Source organism: Mus pahari, chromosome 12, assembly GCF_900095145.1.
Source record: "Mus pahari chromosome 12, PAHARI_EIJ_v1.1, whole genome shotgun sequence".
In the NCBI taxonomy this organism is placed as follows: Eukaryota; Metazoa; Chordata; class Mammalia; order Rodentia; family Muridae; genus Mus; species Mus pahari.
In genome coordinates, this window is record NC_034601.1 from 29025074 (window position 1) to 29047698 (window position 22625).

At 47.8% G+C, this 22625-nt stretch overlaps 1 protein-coding gene across 24 annotated transcripts in view; it reads right to left on the reverse strand.

The window, feature by feature from the left end:
* The window catches only part of Kalrn (kalirin RhoGEF kinase), a 603889-nt gene that overhangs the window by 24549 nt on the left and 556715 nt on the right, over positions 1–22625 (reverse strand). For 10 of the 24 annotated variants that reach the window (XM_029544638.1, XM_029544643.1, XM_029544642.1 and 7 more), the window contains 5 exons: positions 20864–21120; positions 17400–17523; positions 16137–16196; positions 1708–1735; positions 942–1113 (listed from right to left, as the gene is read on the reverse strand). In XM_029544638.1, the coding sequence (XP_029400498.1) occupies positions 942–1113; positions 1708–1735; positions 16137–16196; positions 17400–17523; positions 20864–21120 (641 nt within the window). Of the gene's footprint in view, positions 1–941; positions 1114–1707; positions 1736–16136; positions 16197–17399; positions 17524–20028; positions 20587–20859; positions 21121–22625 lie in introns of those variants that run through there. The other 14 variants (XM_021209156.2, XM_029544645.1, XM_029544637.1 and 11 more) reach the window with 6 other exon arrangements.

Consider the following 22625-nt stretch of genomic DNA (forward strand, 5'->3'; position numbering starts at 1 on the left):
ACTTACATATAATAAATAAATAAATCTTTAAAAAATAAAATAAAATAAAATAAAATAAAACAATCACAACCACAGACTCGCAGACACTCACACAGAGACACACCCACACATACACACACTCACAGACACAACTTAATCCAGTCAAAATGTGCTCGACTCCAGGCATCTCTCTGAGTGGCTGGTGAGCCATACTGTTTGTCTGCTGTAAGCAGCCGTACCCAAGGATGCTCAGAATTCATGGGGGACAAGTTAGCAGAGTGGCTGGGAAGCAGTCAACCAAGCAGCAGCCTTTTGTGTAGAAGCACTTTGTAGTTTGATATCCCATTGCACAGTTTGGAATATACACCCCCCCCCCATACACACACGAAAAAGTTCTTAGGTAGGGAATGAATCACATCACCATTTTTATCTCAAAGCATCCTGCGGGGCATCAAGCATCCCCGGGTGTTCAGTTAGCATTCAGTACTTCTGACAGCTCTCTTTGGGATCCTTGGACAGATCATCTAACAGTGTGGCTATAAGGCAGGACCACAGGAACATTTTATATTTATAGTTCAGACTTGCCCCGTTATTTAAAGGATAACGCTTTATTTGTTTTCTGTAGGCCCTGCCCAGAGTGTTTCTAGATGGTTCCTGTAAGCCTCATGTCTGTCTGTCTGTCTGGTGCTGGACAGCACACTCAATGTATGCTGGCCTAGTCCAGAGCCAGGCTGAGGGATGAGCTACAGAGTGGACTTGAGACTTGAATACAGGGTGCTCTGGTGTGTGGGGGGCTAACCCACCCATGCTTTTAATGCAGTCTCTCTCCTAATCAAGGCCAGTCATATGATTTGGAATAAACACTAGGGCCAATCCTTTGGGGCGACGAGTAATCCAGAGAGAATTTCACCCCAGTCCACCCTCTGGGAGCTATGGGCCCAGACCCTGGGCGATGCACTCACCAGGAGGAGATGGTGTATGTGGCTGAACTGTTATCAGTGTCTAGGATGCTCTGATCCGGACCCTTCCAGGTGATGCTGGGCTTCGGCCGCCCACAGGCTTTGCACTGTAGTAGCACTGTGTCTCCAAGCAAGCAGGTTACATCAACTAAGGGCACAAGGAATTCCGGAGCCACTGCAATGGAATTGATACACACTCATGTTGCCTCTCGAGACACACTCACAACAGCTGTTTTAGACCTGGTAGTATTCTCACCCCCCGGAGATGGAGCGTCAGGGTTCAAATGACCCACAGCCTAACATTGGTCAGTGTGCGCTGTTTGATCTGTGAGAAACTCACTATGTAGATCAGGCCGGCTTCAAACCCAGAAAGATCTGCCTGCCCCTCGGTGCTGGGAATAAAGGTGAGTACCACCGTGCCCACCTTTGTGCCCCTTTATTTAACAGCAACATTAGAAACAAAAGCAAAAGAGGGAAAAGCTGCATGCACAGTGCTGTAATGTGGCGGTGGTATTTGGGAACGTTTCACAATACAGTCTCTGAGCTTTAGACAAATGTATTCTTTTTATTTATTTAATCAAAGCAGAACCCCTTACATATCTCTCATGCTGCACTCTTTGTATTTTCTAGTTTATCTTAATGATCTCTCCTTAGCCTTAAATACAGAGGCATATCACCACTGCTTAAAGTCCCCAGCTTAAAGCTAGATAGAATGTCATTTATCTAGCCAGTCCCCACATTCTCAATTCTATCCCCTTAAAAAACTTACCTTCCTGGATGAAATTTGGATTCAAGATCTGAAAAAAACCACACACACAAAAGAAGAGAAAATTACTTGAACCTTCACAGCTCGGAGAAGACGATAGACTTTACTGAGAAAAAACAAGGACCGTTCAGGGTAATGACTCCAGGAGCCCACACCTTTCCCTGTTCTCTTATGGATAACCACAGACATAGATACCCTCTTCAACACCAAAGGGCATAGGATTACTTCCTATCAAAGATGGCCACTTCGTGGGCTTCCTGCTTGATGGTAGTTGTGGCCGCCTCTCTCCCTTCCTCTCTGTTGCTCTTTCCCCACGCACAACCCCATACCCTTCCTATTCAACATGTCCTCGATCAAGTACCATAGCAACAATTTCCCCCACAAATTACGGACGGGAACAAAAGCCATGAGAGCAATCTATCTGGGTCACTTCAATGAATCTACCCAGTGGTTCCCTTTCAAAGTTCCCCCCTCCACCCATATTTGGCTCGAAGCAGAGCTCTCCTGGTTAAAGGAAAAGAGCAGTAGATCCCAGCTGTCTATCTGATCCCAGTCCCAGCTCTGTGGCCCTGGCCTCCACAGGGATAAACACCCGATCTTTGTGCTACTCGAGAGGGAGAAAAGGAAGATGATTCTTGAATTCCATGGCTGGTATGAGGAGAAAAAAGCAGTACACTCAAATGCACCCTGTCCCAGAAAAATGCGCCCTGCCTCAGACACTTGGCCACTCTCGCCAGCCTGGAAAGTCAGCCTTTCTCAAGTGGCTGTTCGCTTTGCACTGTCCCCAACCTTTTGTATTACCTCTCCCCAGGCAAAGAGAAGCCCAGTTCATACAAATCTGGCTTGCGAGAAAGCTCAAGCTTTAGTGAAAGGAGAGCCAGGTGTCACCTGTTCTGTTCGATGTGGTTGCATGCTCGCTACTTGGCGTTGATGGGTATTAATTTTCCTCCACTGTGAAATGGGGAAGAAAAAAAAAAAAAGGCCAAGTTTGGCTGGCCATCACAGATATAATAAGTGCAGTTATATATGCCAAGGACTCAGCATGGTGCACACTGAATAACGAGTACTTAATTCCTATCCAGATAAAAAGGTGACGTTCTAGTGGCCTTCTTTCTGCTAAGCTGTCTGCTGGGGTGCCTAACCTCCACTAATTTATCATGCAAGGTTCTTGCCTTCCAGCTAGGGTGGAAAACTCAACTTAATACAAAGAAAAGCTCAGGTCGAGCTTTTTACATGGTCTGTCCCTGCCTCCTGCAAACACTCAGTTTCTGTGTGTTCCCATATAGAGGGGTGTGTAGGAGCCCCTGGAAGATGCTATTTCCTCCCTGGGGTTCCCCTTTGCACAGAAAACTACCCTTTTACACTTAGGTTTTTCACAAAGTTGGCTGAAGGCAGGTGCTAATTCTGGAACAGTGTGGGGACTCCAACTTATGCAGTTTTAGTCTGGAAACGCCACTCCCCCCCCCTCCCCCCCGCCCAGCTCCTTCAAACCAGTGGTCTCTGCTCCTTGACTGAGGCAGCTTCAAACCAGAAAGAGCAGCCAATGCCAGGACCTCATGACCAAAGCTCCTGTCTGGGTTGGCGTGAAGCAGTGTGCAGGTGTTTGGAGTTGGGGAGACTACACTAGGGACCGAGCCCAGAGCTTTGCCTGTTAGGCAAGTGCATGGCGCTGACCTACAGCCCTTCGTAAATGTCCTCATTTAAAATTTTGATATAAGGCCTTACCGAATTGCTAAGAGCAGGCTGGCTTTGAACTAGTGCTTCTCCTGCTTCAGCCTTCTGAAGAGTTGGGGTTCCAGGCATTGTGTGTCATTATGTCTGGCTGGCATTTCACACACACACACACACACACACACACACAAACACACACACACACTGTATTCCTTCTTTGAGAACTGTATACATATATACAGTGTATTTTGATCACATCACCCCACTCCCTCTCCAGCTCCTTTCAGAACTCCCTGCCACATTATCTCCCAGCTTCTGTCCTGTCTTCTCGTAGCCCAGAGTCCGGTCAGCACTGTCTGTGTGCGCAGGGCCATCTGCTGGAGCACAGACAGCCTCCCAGGGGCCACTTTCCGAGGACACTGACCTTTCTATTCTAGGGGACTTCAGTTGATGGAGCTGCTCAGCTAGGGCTGGGCTCTGAATCGCTCTCCTGTCTTCTCTGGCTTGGTCCTGTGCAGGGAACCCCTGCTGCGGAGAAGCCACATGAGCGATGGCTCTGTAGACCCAGGACACTTTTCATGGCCATCGTCCTCAACCTTTGGCCCTTATAACCTTGCTGATCCTCTTCTGCAGTGCTCCCTCTGGGGGAGGGGCTGTGATGCAGACTTCTCATTTAGGGTTGAACGCTCCACAGTCCAATTCATTCATGCTCAGGACTCTAACCAGTTATGGGTCTGTGTATTAATTAATTGACCATGACGAAAGAAGCTACACTAATCTGTTAGGAGTTAGGAGGCACAGTCTGTCTTAAAAAAAGCTCCACTCAGGAGAATTCCCAGGCAGCCTGGTTGAAGGAACTCTGGTAGCTGATTGGGTCTGTTTGAGGAAAATGATATCTTACTTGCTAGCTTCCTGCCCCTGAGGCTTTTGTGGATGTGTGATACATGGAAAGATATAGTAAATAACGGATATAAAACTTCAGGGTGTTGAGGGTGATCAATTAACTCCTGCAGTATCACCGTGGTACCAGCAGGGGGCGTGCGAAAGAGGTCGTACACTGATTGGCCTGACTTAGGTAAGGTAGGCAACCTAGTTTGGGTCAGTTATTCAGCACAGAAAAGAGGCTAAGAATATTTCCAAATATTGATGGTGGTTACTCAGTGCTGGGCTTACAGGAGGCTTTCCTTCCCACTCAAGAATCACTGGCTGGTAGGTAAAATGGTATATAATATTTTCCTTCTCCGCTTCTTTCTCCTCCCCCCTCCTTTTTGTTTTTTTGGGGTTTTGTTTTGTTTTCCCCCGGAGGCAGGTCTTCCTTTTATAGCCCTGGCTGTCCAGGAACTTGCTCCATAGATCAGGCTGGCCTTGAATTTACAGAGACCCGCCTGTCCTTTGTCTCCTGAAGGCTGGGATTAAAGACATGCTTCATGTTCCAGCTCACCTTTTCCTTCTTAACGTGCACTTTCCAAATTTTCTGCAGTCAACCCATTTCACTGTCAAAGTATTTTGTAAAGAAAGGGGCAGTCAGATCAATTAGACTCAGAGATCTTCAGGGTGGGAGCTGCTGTTATTCACCCCTGTGCCCAGGATCGCCACACAATGGCCATTTGATACGTGTTTCATCTCATTTCATGTCTCCCAGGAATGTTAGGCTCATATACAGGATTACAAGATGTGTAAAACAATTAGTCCCGGGTAAATGTCTATTGTCTGACTAGAGCCTGTTTGCAAACAGATGGAACACAAACTTTGGAAAATGATTCTAAAACAACACTGTGCACAGCCTCTGAGAGTGGTGGCTCTTAGCAGAGTGAGGTGAAGTGTGTGAACGCTGGGAGAGGACAGGAACGAGGAGGCCCTGGCGCGCTCTGCAGTGCTCTGCACTTGGCTACAGTCCTCAAACACCGTGGGACTCTGCTTCATCTGAGGAATGTAATGCCAACCTGGTTTTTGCAGGCACAGACCTCTGTAATCTGGGGATTGTAATGCCAACATGGAAGGGTTGTTTGTTGGTAAAGATTTATTGAACAGACCCCCGTTAGGTTGGTTGTACCAAGGGAGAACAAGGGAGGCAGGCACATTGCTGTCCACAGGCTGCAGCACAGTGGGAAGATGGGATGACATTTGCATTATAAGTTTGCCATGACATGGACCACTCCTCAACAGATAACAGAGCTTTAGCCTCTGCAACATCCCATTCCCCTACTCCATCAGGACTCTAGTGAAGAAAGAACCTGAGGTTGCCAAACAGGCTCTATTTGGTGGCCTCTCTGTCCCACTACGCTGGAGATTCCCCAGAGAGGAAGATATGGAGCCCCCACCAGGAGTTTCACAGGGAAGACAAGGGAGCGAGTGCTGGGCAAGCACCCCAGCACTGAGCTACATCCTCAGGTCTTAGTAGGAAAAATGGAAGTGAGGCTTCAAAAGCCTGGGAGAACACACCCCAGATGGTTGCAGAGAGAACTCATCTTACTCCTCGTCCTCATCACAGAACCCTAGCTGAACAGTGTAGCTTGAACACACACTGCTTAAGAAATGAACACTCCTACTGAGGGTGTAGGTTTAGTGGGCATGTGGAGGAGAGGCTCAACGGTAGGTTCTTCACCTGGAAAGACCCGGGAAACCAGGCATCTTCATGTCTTTGCCATTTGGCTGACCCAGCGAGCAGAGCAGGTGTTGCTGACAGAGATACCAGCATGGATCTGGGCAGCATTATCTAATTGGTATACGCTACTCGCAGACACCTTCCTTAGCTCCTCCAAAGCCCCAGAGAAACATGGAGGCCGATTGCCGATCCCCATCTCTTGAATGAGACGGGGAAGTGAAGTGTAAGATCCCACGGTGACAGCGGGCTGGCTGGCTACGGGAGTCTCTGATTTGGCTCAGGACTCTGTCCGTCACAGTGTGGATTGCACTGGGAGATGCTGGGGGAAAGCACTTTGTCATTGATGCCAAAGGCCCACCTGCTCTGCTGGACGCCTCTGACGGATCCCAGTCCTCCATAAACTTTCTGGCAGGAACTTAAGTCCCCGAGTGAGGTTCCATACGGATGCTTTTGCTAGCCGTGCCTGTGGCTCACATCTACAGAAGACACCTTTCCTCTTTCTATTTGAAGCAAACCTAAGTATGGACAGGAGATGGTCGCGATGCTGCTGTCCTACTGTGGTCTCCTCAGGAATGTTTTTGCCTATGGATCTATATGGCTCCCAGGCCCACAAGGGCAAGGGCCAAGTTGTCTTCTTATTGCCTCCAAATTTAGCACCAAATTTGGCATGTGGTGCTCTGTATCTGTCAAATCACTGACAGCTTTTAGTGATGGGATTCTAAGTCGGAGAAGGTAAAGAGAACGCATCCTCCCATGTAACCGGAGTGCTTTTCATTTTCTATAAACTGGACATATGACTTCCTTAGGAATTCCACTGGCCAGCCCAACTCTGGGATTCAGCTGATGGTGATCCTCTTCCTCTATGCTCGTTCAAAGGCTGGTACCTTGGGGTCTCTGGTCATGAGCTGCCATGCGTAACACTTTATCCGTATCACATTTGCTCACTAGTCTTGTGCACCGTCAGCAGGTGACAACCCCTCTGGGTTTTATGTACCATCAGAGTCATCAATCATGGTGTCAAACACAGTATCTGTTGTAGAACAGGTCAAACGTGGTTGAATCAGATTAGCTTGGGTCACTCTATTACTGGTCTAGAATTTGGGTCTCCTGGCTGTCTGGTCTGGTGACCATTGCGGGTAAGTGCAGGGATCGGAGGGGCTAATCCCAAGTCTCAGATTATTTCTTGAAACTGAGTGTCCCCCAAACAGGTGGGCAGCGAGCATGGTGTTGGACGAGAGGCCACAGAGAACTAGAATGTCAGAGAGACGTGGTCGTGGAGGAAACGTGGGGTTAGTCACACAAAATGCACATAGTCTGACTCTGAGAGATGCAGGGAGAGAGGGAGGGGAAGAGAAAGGGGGAGGGGGAGAGGTATATTATGTTGGGTTGGGGGAGTAGGGAAGAGGCAAGGATGGACAACGGGGGAGCCTGGTTTTATTTGAACAGCAGAGGGCAGCAGGTAACAGGGTTTCCTGAAGCCACAAGAAAGAATTGTCACTGCACCTTAGTTCCTTCCTTCTGGATTTTTCTTCAAAATGGGACTGCAGTGAGTTCAGAGGAAATGTTACAGGTAAAATCAACTGTGGTTGAACAACAAACTGAGTTTGAAGAGGGCTTCAGTATCCCCCTCAGTTAATGCCTAAGAGTCTGACTTAGAGAAAGAAGGGGAAATTCTGTCTGGAAACCAGTTGTCAGCTGGAGATGGCCTGGCCTTGGTTTTTTTTTTTTTTTTTTTTTTTTTTTTTTCTGAGTCCCTCGTCACCCAATCATAAAACACAGTTCCACACTGCACACAAAGGATGCTAATGGCATAGAGATGGCAGAAACAAGCTCAAACCGAACGCCCTGAACCGTCTCAGAGCTTCAAACCTGAGTGCAGGGAAGGAAAGGGAAGGGGTGCTAGATAACATTTAGTTAGAAAACAAGCAGAGAGTAAAAAGAGATTTTTCCGGGTTGAGGATCTAGCACAGTGGTAGAACCCACTAGCATGGGTGAGGGCCCGCTTCTATCCCCAGCCATAAAATAAAACTCCCTAAGACGTTTCTTCTGCATGTGGTCCTGGGGTTGGGTGTGATCTCCTATTTGAAGGTTTAGCTATTCATTACTTCAATCTGACTAGATCAGACAGTTTTCCAATTATTTATTTATTTATTTATTTATAGATAGGGTCTCTCTGTATAGCCCTGGCTGTCCCAGAACTCACTCTTGTAGACCAGACTGTCCTCAAACTCACAGAGATCCACCTGCTTCTGCCTCCCGAGTGCTGGGATTAAAGGCATTCACCTTGACCTAGCTTCAAATAATTTTCAAAAAAAATTTTTTAAGTGTGTGTGTGTGTGTATGTCCGCATGCTTGATATGCATGTGAATGCAGGTGTCCAAGAAGACCAGGAGCATGAGATCCCCTGAAGCTGGAGTTACATACAGGAAGCTGTGAGCTACCTAACATGGCCTCAAACTTCAGCACCCAACTCTCCAGCTCCCTCCAAACCTTTTTTTTTTTTTTTTTCTTTTTAAAAATTATCTCTGTGGCTGGAGAACCTGGTCTGTTGTTTGTTGTTGATTCCTTGATTTTCCTGAGATTTGCTTTGTGAACCGCTGAGGAACGTAGGCTGAACTTCGCAGGTAAACTTTGATAGAATACGGATGCTTGTGTATACAGGGAAGTGGGAGGGGTGGCTTTGTCTCTTCTAGTGCTGCCCTCTCAGGGAAACTCCCAGGTCAATGGAACTTGCAAACACGTAAGTGTGCAACATAAGGAAATGGGCCAGACCTTCCGACTAGGGTGAGGTGCCTCAGGACACACATGACTAAGAGCTCAACATGGATGTGAGCCCAGGAAACCAATCGAGACTTTTCCAACTCGTGTCAAATAGACTTACACTCGTGGTTGCAAAGGCTGGGAAAGGGTGTGCCTAAAGACCTGCAATTACCCCAGCAGTCCGGGGATTATAAAAGCTGTTGAAGAAGAATTTCTCCTCTTACAAGCAGATGTGCAACAAGGAATGGCCTGAGCCTCTGCATTCAGACTTCCTGCAGGACATAGGTCGAGCCGAGGACGTCGGTCAATAGCAAGACCTGCTTTTTTCATTGGTTATGTGATCTTGACCCCTCTGCCTTCGCTTTTTCTAGGAAAGCTGATTTTTGTTTGTTTGTTTGTTTTTTTGTTTTGTTTTGGAGACAGGGGTTTCTCCGTGTAACAGCCCTGGCTGTCCTGAAACTCCATTTAGACCAGGCTGGCCTCAAATTCACAGAGATTCACCTGCCTTTGCCTCCCAAGTCCTGGGACTAAAGGCATGTGCCACCACTGCCTGGCTGTGAGGTGTTAATGTTTATGGTCGACTTGGATTGAAATGTGCTTAGGAGATTTGTAAAACATGGCTCTAGCTATGTCTAGGAGGGCATTTCTGGAGATGATCAATTAGGATGGGGGAACAAAGGGCCCTGAATGTGGGTGGCACCATCCCATAGCCTGAGTGAAGGCAACAGCCCTCTAGTGTGAACATTCCATTTCTCTGTTTCCTGGCCATGGTGAGGGACCAGGCTCTTCTCCCACACACTCCTGCCACCACAAGCTTCAGCCTTCTCTCTGTCCCAGAGCATCAGGGATGAAGGAACACCCACAGAAACCCAGAAGTCGTGAGGCAAAGCAACTCCTCCTTTACAGTGGCTTTTCTTCGGGACTTAGTCAGTGACAAGACTAACACAGGTGAGCAACCGTGTCCTCCCTGATGACCAGGGCACAGGATGGAGGGCCATCTTGTTTCAGCTAAGGTCCCTTGGGTAGTAGGACATCCATCCGCCCTTATAGGGAACCAGAACAGATCTGGGCAGGAAGAGAGTGTCTGGTTGCCAAACGCATCAGATACGTTACAAAGCAAATGTTTTGTCAAAATGACAGGAATGTGATGCCTCGCTTTCTTTTCCTTTAAAGAGCCCCTTTCATGGATTCTGTTATTAAAATACAAAAACAGGCTTCAGTGCAAACATACTGGCAATGCCAAGAGGTCAGTTGCCCGACTCAGGTATCGAAGTTTCATCTGTGTGGCCAGGTCATTTCGAAGTCCTGTATCTGGGCCAGGGATATCAGAGTGTCCGAACGGCAGACTGGCTCTTCAAGGATGGGATATCTGGGACCTGAAATTCTGTGTTGGGAAGAAATTAGGTGCCAGCTCAGGACACCCACCATTCCTAGAACTGAGAGTGGTCACTTCAGTCACCATCCCTACACCCACTCAAGAGCAGAAAACACACCTCTTCCGGTTTCTTCTGTCATGGTCTCAGTGCTGACATGGTTCAGAGCCAAGTCCCCTGACAGACCTCTTAGATCTACATGGCGTTCAAAGGGCTATGTGTTAGTGTCTAAAGGCCTGCACACTAGGGACTGTGTAAGCTGCCTGCAGAGAAACCCAGAGCTCAAGAAAGTTAACTGGCCCAAGGTCACACAGCTTCCAGGATCCGGAGTCCAGGTTTCCCGACTCCGGGTCAGTCCCACTGGCTTGCTTTGTGTGGCTTCAGTTTGCATCATATCTCAGCCTTGAGAAGGCAAGATTGGTGCAAAGGAGAGTCCCATGGGTTGAGCTGGACAGTACAGTATATCCATACAGGGTGACTGGCAGAGGGAGGTAGGCCTTCGCAGTTCCCAGAAACTATGTTTTAGATTAAAACCAACCTAGAAAGGCGGTGATCTAAGTTGCCACAAGATGGTGTGAGAGGGGGTAAATAATGGCCAGAGAGAATGAGCGACTGTTTCCTTTTCTTCTCTTCTTCTTTAGATCAAGTGTGGATGTGTCTATGTGGTCGTGAGCCTGTGTGTGTGGAGGCCAGAGGTCAGCTCTGAGAGTCTTCCTTGACTATTCTCCGACTCATTTCTGACACAGGGTCTCTCATTGAACTGGGAGCCCACTGATTCAGCTGGGCTGGCCGGCCAGCCAACCTAGGGATCTTGTCTGTCACCTCAGCTCTGGGATTCCTGTTCGGATGGAGGATGCTACCATGTCCAGCTTTCTACATGGATGCTGGCGATCAAAACGCAGACCCTGGTGCTTACAGGGCAATCATTTCACTGACTAAACTTAACATTGCAGCTTTAAAAACTGTTCTGTGTGCATGTGTTTGCCTGCATACGTGGGTGCGTGTGCCACATGCATGCCTGGTGCCCACAGAGGCCAGACGAGGGCATCTGACCCCTGGAACTAGGGTTATGAATGGTTGTGAGCCACTCTGTAGGTGCTGGGAACCAAACCCAGGTCCTCTGGATGAGCAACAAGTGTTCTTAACCACCGAGCCATCTCTCCAGCCCTGAGTTACAATTTCTTTTTTGTACTTCAACCCCCTGTATGAAAAGGTAAAAGAGCCGGGGAGACGGGAGGAGAGGGGGAACACACAGAAACAAAGGTGCCGAATCCTGCCAACTAGGGGAAGTCTGTCCTGTCGCTGAACTCTGCTCTGCTCTTCCAGCAGGAAGGATGCTTATTTAGGTTATGTCCACTGTAATGTGGCATGAGAAATCCACAAAAGCAGCTGTTGAAAATGCTGTTTCTACCCTGATTAGTAATATCTCCCCAATAGCCTCTTCTTTTCAGGGGTCTAGCCTTGCCACCTTCCAGGGCCCTTCTAATGCAGTCCCCGTTAGCTCCCTAAGCCACATCACTGGCATCTGAAAGAAGGCAAAGCCTGCAGGGTTGGGGAGTCTTTCTCACTCCGATGGATTAGCCACTGCCAAGAGGGCCACGGAGCTTTATTAAAGACGTTAAAACGCATGTAGTTAATCAGGTTCGATTTAAGAGCTGGGCTGAGAATTCTGATCCTCAGAGATAAACACCCAAGTCTGGCAACTGGTTCAGAGTTTTCAACCTCAAGGAGTGGTTCAGGCAGGTGGAAATGTGGGACTGAGGAGCGGTGAAAACCCAGGGATGGCCTCCCTAGCTTTTCAGAGGCGGTATGATGTGGGAATTTCCTGGCAGCAGTTATGAGTCCAAAGGGAAATCTAGCCCAGGCCAGAGAAGATGTTGGTTTCTTAGAGACAGGCCCTGGCTGGAGGCAATGCTGGGCCTGGGTACTCGGGCCCCCAGCTCTAGTCTGGAGTGTCACTTCTAGATATGGGCGTGGTCATGGGACTGAAGAAGCTGGCAGGCAGCCATGTGGCTCTAAGCCCAGAAGTGCTGTTCTCAAGAGACCCCAGTGTTTCATTTTTATCCTCATTTGGAATTTTTTTTTTTTGCATGTAAATTTCTTTCACACATAATGTCCCCATTTACTTCCTCCCCCCAAGGGTGCAAGGAAAAGCTGAAGTACAGGCATTCATTTTTAAAACAGTTCTCCATGGGGTGTGGTGACAGATGGAGAGACTTGGAGAGGGGAGGCAGGGACCTGGTGCCTGTCTAGCTGTGGCTAGTGGGATGGCCTGCAGAGATGGGAGTGGATGACGTATGTGAGAATATCCACAAGCGTTGCTTGACAGGGGAAGGAGGGGCTGTGCCAACAGCCCCCCTTAACTGGTTAAATCTGAGGATCCAATGCGCTGTAGTCTCTTTAAACTGCTTTCAAGGACAGCCTATGTCTTCTTAGAGTTCTGTGGAGACTCAAATACATGCCGAGACAGGATGCATCTGGTGTAAAGACTCAGCAAGCTGCCCCTTGAAGGAATGCCGTCCCCAGTGGAGAGAATAGAGGGTGCCAGAGAATTGGGGACGCCAGTCTCACGGAGACAGATGAGTCCGTTTACAGTGTACTGCAGGAGATGCATGCTGCAATGCATGCTGCAATGCATGCAACAGTGGTTGGTCGGCAGGGCGAGACTTTCACAGTTGGAGTCCAGGCATGGAGCAAGGCTACAGGCTTTGGGGTCCCAGGAACAGAGGCTGAGCATAGATCAGACTAGATAGACTATGCTTCCAGAAGACAAGGATGAAGTTGGGGAGCCTTGGGAATAGGTTCCAAACTATCACTTTAGCATTAAGAGGCCTTTCAGGGGAAGCGCAGCCATCTGGGGTTCAACTGGTCCCCAGCATGCATTACCAGCCGTTTTCGCCTACCACCTCTGCTGCAGTAAAGCTCCATTTTCATGTCCTCCATGTTTAACAACTCAATGTTCATGATGCCACGTGCTTTTTGTCTCTGAAGTCACTAAGTCAACATTGGAGATGACAGCTACCATCAGGATAGTGACAGGGTCAGAGGAGCTCATGGACCCTTGGGAGGGTCAGCACAGAATGATTGCCAATGGCTGTCTGGGCAACTGCACTGGACACCCTGGAGCAAGGGGTGGATCCACATATTTCCCCCCGAGAGCATTTAGGTTAATTAAACTTGCAGTTATCATATGCAAACTCTTTCTGTTCATGTAGCAAGACACACAGGGGCTTTCTTCTGCCATCAAGAACACCCCAATGTCTTTGCTTGGGGAGCCAGTAGCACCTCTGGGGGACTCATCTCCCTCAGTTCACAAAGAGGCTTCCCTGCTTTGAATACTAAGAACCTTAAAAATGGGTTTACTTGAAAGCAGGACTAAGGTAGGTAGGCATGTACGTGTGTATGTCGCGTGTGTGTATGTGTATGTGTGTGTTCTTCTTATGTAAGTAATCTAAGTATAAACATCCGACCAGACCAATTAATTTTCTCAGTGGACGACAACTGGCATATCCTTGTGTATTAACCTCTACTCTGACAGTGTGGAAATCAGAGCTAGACAAAGTCCTAAGGTGCCTTGGGACACGGATACCTGGCTCCCACCCCTCTCTGTCTGGTTTTCCTCGACTTGCAGCTGACTCCTTCAGTACATGCCAGTGACATCTCGGCACGGTGATAAGGCACCATGGGTGTCTACAACAACAGATGTACGACAGATGTGGAACCCGTGCATGCCAGTGCCTGTCCTATGAGAGGCAAGGAGAGCAGAGTCAGGAATCCCTGTCTTCCCCATCTCAGACATGCACTTAGGCTGTGAATGCCTCCACCTCTTCCTTCCACAGTAGACTGCTCTACTGACCCACACCTTGGCTCTGTGGCAGAACCCACACCCACAGGGGACTGCTTTATTTGGCAGAGCTCCCGTTTTCAACCTCCAACCTTCTGGCTCAGCTCAACTCAGCTGGCTTTCCTCTTCTGAGACCACATGGTCTCTAATAGGTTTTTAAGTTGCTTTTATAATATGGTGGTGGACTTCTTAGAGATTATGCCAAATTAATAATAATAATAATAATAATAATAATAATAATAATAATAATACCTCCCTAGGTGAAAACTTTACACATAAGAAAGGATTTAGGGGAAACCTACTACTGTTATGCTAAATGGACATGGTGTCAAACTGTCTTCTACATTATTTATGTTTGTAGCCATAGATCAGTGATACTCTGAGGTCGGTCTGTCTTTCTTTCTTCTTTCTTTCTTTCTTTCTTTCTTTCTTTCTTTCTTTCTTTCTTTCTTTCTTTCTTTCTCTTTCTTTCCTTTTCTTTGAGATAATCTCTCTCTCCCTCTGTCTGTGTTTGTGTGTATAGTGTAGCCCTGGCTGTCCTGGAACTAGTTTTGTAGACCAGGCTGGCTTTGAACTCAGAGATCCACCTGCCCATGTCTCCCAAGTGCTGGGATTAATGATGTGCACCACCAGTGCCTGACAGAGATGCTTCCTTTCTGCATAAGGCAGTGAGTGGTTAATGTATAGATCCACAAATGGTCAAAATGCTAAGGATGAGTGACGTCTGAGTAATTAGCCACACATGAGATATGCACGTTATACATATCCCCCCCCCCCCCGACACTGGGAACACCCTAGAAGGGAGAGAGAGAACACAAGATCTGGAGGATGCAGAGGACTCAATGTGGCTGTTACATCATGAACTTAGAGCTGTGGTTATCCCCACAAGATTGGGCCTAACAAGATTACATTCGGAAGAGGTGAGGAACATGTAAGGCCCCACCTCTAGCTGCAGAGCTACTGTCATTGCTGGGGGCGGGGGTGGTCCCCCTTTCTTCAGTGTCGTAGTTACTGATAGGTTGTCTGTGTTCCAGTGAGGAACCCTGATTAAACGCAGCGAGTGTTCAAGAATAAACCGAACACTATGGAAGGAGGAAGGTGACTTGTTGGGAAGAAAGGGGTTTGGAGGAAGCGGGGGAGGTAAGATCAATAGGGGGTGTAGATGTGATAAAAGTATATTCTATACATGTATGAAATAGTCAAGAATACATTTAAAACTAAAGAAATTATTTTGCATTAGAGGAAATCTATAATTTTTAATAAGCTGGTAGGGACGGGGCGCAGATTTGGAGAAAGACATTTCAGTCTACCTTGAAAGTCTAAATAAATAGCAAGGCAAGCTAGGTCATGCTTGCTCTGCCTCTCCAGGGTTTGTGTGGTTATAGACTTGCCAATGGATGTTCAAGATGGCAGGGCACTACTACAACTCCTGCACTCACGCAAACCTGCAGTATGGGAAAGGTCTAGCACGTGTTCCTGGCTCACTGTCCCTAGACCAAGGTTCCAGGAGAGAGGCTGCTAGTGGGCCTTTTCATACGATAGCCATAGCCACTGGCCCTGCCTGGGCCCTGCAAGTGGGCAAGAGAATGCCAGAGTTAATCCTTTCTTGCTTTGTTCTTAACCAGCTACCGTGAACACAGTAACTAGGAGCCAGGTCATCAGAAAAAACATAGAGCATCAAAGGACTGGGAGCCCAGAAGATTGTGAGGAACAGAAAGGGGCACAGGGGAAGAGGAAAGAGTAGAGAAAACTATAAAGAGAAAAACAAAACAAAACAAAACAAACCCAATGGCTCTTACTCTTCCGATGCGAGCCAACTACCAATTATAGCTGTTTTCTATGAAAAAAAATAATGTATTCTATGTTTCAAATAATTAAGTTGGATATTTTCTACATGAAGCCAAACCTTCCAAGGAAGAAAACAGTAAGAAAGCATATTCAGGAGGAAAAGGCGCAAGGTTTTGTTTTTAAAAACGATACCACAGTAGAGTTTCTGAGCCAAATAGAGGCGATTTTGGGTTTTGTTTTGTTTTGTTTTAGTCTAGATGGGACACCCTGAGATGACCTGATATTACAGAAGCACGAGCCACCCTGGATTCTAGCGAGGTCACTGTTAGAGAACACCCTGGTTTCGAAAAGGCAGTCAGTGTAGGAAATAGGACAACATAGCTGCTTCTACCTCCATACTAGTATTAGGGTCAAGATCATCACACTCTGACTCGTCGGAACTGTTCGTCTCCTTGGTTGGCAGCATGGAGAAGGGGGGAGAAAAAGAACACAGTTAGAACATAGTAGTCTGGCTAGCGGGGCATATCAGAGTGGCATGGACATGGGAAACCAGGCAGAGAAACGACCAGGAACTTTTCAGGTGGGACGTGGGGCGTCATGGCAGCAGCATGCTCTCTCAAGGGACCGTGGACACCTGTTTATCACACCGGGAAGAGCAATGGAAGTGACCACATGAAGCGTGAGTGCCAGAATTACACTGTCCACTCCGGCAAGGCTGGGCTTCCCAATTTCTTTTCCCCAAAAAGGATCTTGAATAGGTTTTTGGTTGCTCTTTGCTTGGGAAGGCAAAGTGCCCAAGAGATAATCAATGCATGATTTTCTTTTTNTTTTTTTAAGATTATGTATACAGCATTCTGCCTGTGGCCAGAAGCGGGCACCAGATCTCATTATACATGGTTGTGAGCCGCCATATGGTTGCTGGGAATTGAACTCAGGACTTCTGGAAGAGCAAACAGTGCTCTTAACCTCTGAGCCATCTCTCCAGCCCCAATGCGTGATTTTCATTGTCCTAAGGCAAAGCATTTCAGAAGGGTCACCTAACAAGGCGGATCACGATCACATTGTTTCTAGATGGGAAAAATAGTGTGTCTGCTAAGCTCTCAGTTGATAGTTCAAAGTAACAGACAATTTAAAAACCAATGCAGGCTTTGCCAATGTGTCTCCCTATTTTCCCCATGCACAGCAGGAACATAAGGAAATTGTTTACAGGTGATGTCTGGGGAAAAGAAATGAAACTTCACTAAGGGCAAGATGAACTTGAAGAGCCAAACCTCTGCCTTCATGAGATCAGGGGTTTGGGGTGTACCCCTTTAACCTGAATGTGTCCCCAAACCTAGGCTACTGAGTAGGTAGGTGTCTTTGAGAAGTTTAATATGAACCAAGCATCTTGCATTTCTAAGAAGGCTGCAGATAATTTTTGCTGCAAAATATCTGCTTCATCATAAAAAGGAAGGGAAAAGAGAGGTACTTACTTGAATCGAAGGTGCCAGGAGAAATAAAAAATAAAAAAACAAATTGATCTTGCATGCAGAATCCTGCTAAACTACTCCCCCTTTGGTCCCCACACTGGGCAGTGAACAAATAGCCAATCCCCACCCACCCAGCTGCCTGTGAGAACAGATGACAGGGACCCAGCTCCGAAAACCTTACTCACTTTAACAGAGACTTTGTTGCCCAGAATATCCTTGGGTTTACGAGGCCCTGTGGCTTCATTTTTACCCGTGTTCTCCACGTCTGCCCGCTTTCTCATGCGTAGAGTGTGCCAAGAGCATGACTTCCTGTTATACCAAAAAATGCACCAATCAAAATGGCAGGATGGAGCAGAGTGAGGTGGTGGGTGGGCTCACCACCGCTGCGTATCAGAGATGTTCCGGTGAAGGCCCCGCCGGCTTCAGGGCCCCAGACCTGCGTACTAGCTCCTGCGGTGGCTGGGGCTGACCTCACCTCTAACTGGGAGTGAGGATGAACTTTGACCCTTTCTGAAAGTATGCTAGGTAAAGTACAGGATCTGAAGAAATGGGTACCGGGTCACCAGACCCAGGGAGGTTTTCTCTGAGCATCTGATGAAGCCTCCTAGGACTGAGGCAGCGTTTTGAGAAGGGCATGGAAGATGGGATGAGTATAGAATAGGAAAAATAAAGGAAATGCATTGGATTCTGTGCAAATAAGCCACTGGCACCTTCTATAATACATCATATATTATCTGGAGTAAGGTACTCTCAGGCACTGGGGGAGTGCAAGGTTTCTTGGAAGCTGCCTTGGTAAGTGGAGGTGTATACCCCACACATATCTGGATACTTCAGGACAAGGTTTCCGTGTGTGTCCTCCACGAGTATGTTTGTGTGACGTTAGGGCCCAGACGAAGGGTTCCAACTTTCTCACTGGAATAGGCCCAGTGTGTGCTCCTAGGAAAGTGGCAGTGGAATAAGGCCCAGTGTGTGCTCCTAGGAAAGTGACAGTGGTGATGTTCTTTCACACATTCTATCCCACTTAGGGGCTGGGTTCCACTTCACAGCTACAGAGAAGAGGCTCAGCCCTTGAGTCCCACATCTGTCAGAGTTAAGGGCATTAAAGGCCATGACCTAAGCAGCATCAGGGACCTGAGCAGCAGTGGTGTTGATTCATGGCTACAGGATTTGCATGAGTTAGTTCTTGTCTGGAGTGAGGCCTGTACTTCCTTCTGCATTTCTTGGTTAAATATGGGGCTCCGCAGATAGGGCAGCATGAAGAGAACCTTCATGAAGGGAGGGGCAGGTGAGATTTACGAGGAAAATACTTCAAATGCCTCTCCTCCACAGCACTCCAGAACCACCAGGAGTTGGAAGGAACCCAAGGTTCTAGAAACATTCATTACCTAGCATGGAGCCTCAACAACTAACTGGAAGAGGAAAAGCCAACCGCAATTGTGTTCTGGCACGTGTTGGGAAGTGGGATCCTTCCAAAGGCCAGAGCTTGTCACAGAGCCCCTGACCAGAAGCTCCTCAGGCCACTCCTCAGGAGCACCTGGCTCCACCTTCTCTACCCCAGTGAGAACCAGACATGGAAGACACCCCAAGATCATGACACTGCTGACTACAGGCTTTTGTCTTTTGTCTTTTATTCCCAAACCCATGTCCCTGGCTCCCCTGGGAATATTCTGAGTCAGGGAGGTCCCTGCTGAAAAGAATCCCAAGGCAGAAGGTATAGTGTGTATATCTGTGCACGTGTGGGGTGTATGCCTGCTTACTGCTGTCACCCTCTGGGCTCCCCAGTGTGCTTGGTGAGAACTGTTAAAAATAGCGCAGGAGGAAGGTCAGAGGGAGAAGCACAGAGGCAGGAGAGGTTCCATTTCAAATTCTTCTTCCCAGAAGAACACGCCATGGTTTGGGGAGCGTCCATCTCTTGGCCACAAGCCCAGCGACTGAGGTGGACACAGCCTCAGTGACATTTTATCCTGTAGGTATCCCTGTGGTCACAGCAGGCCCAGGGAAGGGGGAGTTGAGTGGCCTTTGCTGATTAACACTAGTACCGCATTTAGTCCGTGGCTCACCTCCAGGGCCACCAACCCTTATGAAGCTGTGGCTTGCAAGGAACCCAAGGAGCTAGTGGGTACATCTATCAGGTCTCTTCACCCTTCTCCCCTGGGACCAAGCCACCAAAGGTGGAGGCAGGGAAGGTGGGCTTGGTGTCTGGGTGACCAGGGCAGTGCCCATTAAAGCTACCTCTGTAAGGCTTGGTTACGCTGGGGCCCTGTGGCCTTTCCATCGGAGGTTTCTGAAATAAACATCTCTAGACTAGGTCAGGCAGGGCCTGTTTCACTGTGAGGCTGCTTCTGATTTCTGTGGTCACCAGGAGAGGTCAGGTGACATCAGTACCTTCTACTCCTTGAGTGAAAAGGACCAAATCAGGGCATTTCTGCTGATATTGATGCTCTGTCACCTCATGATAGTGCCTGGGACCCTCCCAGGGGTGACTGTGAAGCACAGCAGCTGTGAAGCTGTGAGAAAAGCAGGCTGACTCTGGCCTATGCTGCCTACCCATAGATGTTAGCACTTGAAGGACACCGGGTACTGGGAAAACTCTGGAGAGTCAGAGAAAATCCAGAGGGGATGATGTTTAGAGGAAAGGGCCAGGTTCAGGATTGAGCAACAAAGGCACTTTTTATATAGGAAGAAAACAAAAAACAAACAATGCAGCCAACCAACCCATAAACTATAAAAAAGAAAGAAAAAAAATCATTTTAACACTCAAAGTCTGAGAATAATGAGATGGGGGAGGGAAGGGTCAACTAACCTTTGACCTCATTAAAACATGCTCATGGTGAAAATTTATTTTACATATTTAAAATAGTACATTTAAAATTATTAGTTACATTACAGGTACAATGCTAAACATTGCGGCTCCCCATATTGCACAACCTGACTTCATCCACAAGGGTTTCTTTAAATAGTGCAAAATGCTTTATACAGGAATGTGTTCAGAAGGGTTTTTGCAATCAAAATAAGGAAAAGGAATATCTTACAAATTACCATGAACATATATTAAAGTGACAGGGGAGGAGAGAAATAAAAATAAAAAGTTACAATCTGTACAGTGGAATTGCCGTGGACAGCCAAAAAAAAAAAAAAAAAAAAAAAATCCCCTCTCTTTTGGGAGAAGCAGCAGGCTCTGACCTGTCCAGGCCTGGCATTTTGTGCTAAGGTCATTTCTAGGTGCCAATCAAAAATATATATATATATATATATATATCAGTAACTTCATACAATATAAATAGAAGTCCAGTCCAGTGAGTCCCGTGGCGGGCCAAATGTAGCAACGGAAGGCATGCCTTTTCTCCCCTAGGGTTTCAGTAGGGTTCTTTTCTTAACGAGTTGGGGGAGAAAGAAGGGGAAAGATGAACAGAAAATTATAAACAAAAGGGAAATAAAATCCACCATCACCACCACCACCACCACCACGACCCCAGAGCGGTCTAGCCTGTACACCCCGAGCTGCAGGCGGGCGGCTCCACACCCCCATCCCCCTGGCATGATCATGAACAAGCAGCAGCCATTCCCTACGGGGCTTGTATTTTGTGGGTTTTTTTGGGTTTTGACTTTTTTCTCTAACTCGCGTACTCCTCTCAGGGAAGCCACTTACTTGATGCTCCCGTCGCTACTTTCAGCCGCTGCTGTGGCTTTGGCAAGGGGCGCCAGGATGCTGCCTGGGACCCAGCCCTCTGCTGCCGGGGAACGGTCGCTGGCAGGCTGGTACACCAGGCACATGTTCTGCTGGTTGACGGCGAGGACCTGTACCACCTCACCTTGGCTCACGCAGATTTCGTTCTCCTTCAGTGCATAGTAATCTTTGATTACAGTCATGGTTGAGGTCCCATTGCAGCCTCCCAGGTCGTTCTGCTGGGGAGACGGGGGCGGAAGGCACACAGACACAAGGAGGGTGGTTCGCACAGGCTTGCTCTGCATCCTGTTGCACGGCCAAAGGCCAGGTGCCTCACTGGCAGGATGAAGGGCAAGCGGAAGAGCAGAGCACTCCCGAGGGAGGACATTTCGGTACCCATGCTCTGAAAGCACATTTGATAGCAGTACAGTCTTAGAACCAAAGTGTATAACCAAGTATTATAACGGCTTCAGATGACACACCTTCAACCGGAAGCTCCCTTCTAGCATGCAGCCTTCCTGATGGCATCCTCTTGCTGATGGCAGGAAGAACCTGCTATCAGCACCGGGGCATGGAAGCACTTGGGCAGAGTGAGGTCAGGGTGAATGTCAGGTCATGGGTCACAAGCCTCCTCTATGGGAAGAACATAGACCCTTTGATGCTACGTTCCCCCACCCTTTCTTTGGACCTCATTTGACGTGTAAACCAGGACCTTGAACTCGTGAGCCTTGAACCTCAGCCTCCCCAAGTGCCGGACTCCACAGGCATGCATCACCATGCCCGGCTCGCTCCTTTATCCTTTTAAGAAGCATCACTTGCCTGCGCTCCTCATCCTGACCCTCTCTGACACAGGAGGAAGAATGGTACTGTGTCTGATGCACAGGCAAAGCCCTGGGCTACCCTGTGAAACAGACATCCTGAGGTCTCCCCACCACTGCACTTAATACAGGAGGTGCTGCCCATGTGACCTCTTCATGCGAGTCATACCGGGCCAGCTGCGTCTACACAGACCTGTAACTCCCCGGGAGGCCAGGCTGCCCCCTAGGGCATGGTGAGAGCCAGATAATCTTCCATATGGCTGACAAAATGCCAAAGTGACTTCAACTGATTCACACGGGCAGGGTTTTTCTAGGGTAGAAAATTATTTCAGGTGGTATGGTGAGAAAGGCGGGTGGGATAGTTACTGTAGTACAAGGCTGAACTTAAATGTCAACCATTCATTTGAATAAAATCAGCATCAACTAACAATTGGGGGGAGAAGAATTACATCTGTAACACTGGACCATGTTTGTAAGAAATGCAGGGATCCCAATTCCCAGACCTAATGAGGACTACTTAGGTCTGCTGGGCAAATCTGCTAGATTTTAAAAATCAAGGCTCACAGTGGAAAGCAAATCACCTGGCTTCTAACCTATCTAGTACTTTCCTGGCTTTCTTCTGTTCCTACTGTGGTTTAAGGTGAAGCCAGCTGTGCAGACTAGACCTGCGGTACACTGTATCCCTGTGGTCTTTGAAGTGTGGACTATGGAGTCTAGCTTCCACATGTACTCAGCTACCTCTTGCCATATCAGCCAATGGAGGGCAAGCTTCGTTTTGTAGGTCCTGGTGCACGTCACTGTTAGATGGGGTTTGCTTGCTTTCTTCTTCTTTCTTCTTCTTCTTCTTCTTCTTCTTCTTCTTCTTCTTCTTCTTCTTCTTCTTCTTCTTCTTCTTCTTCTTCTTCTTCTTCTTCTTCTCCTCCTCC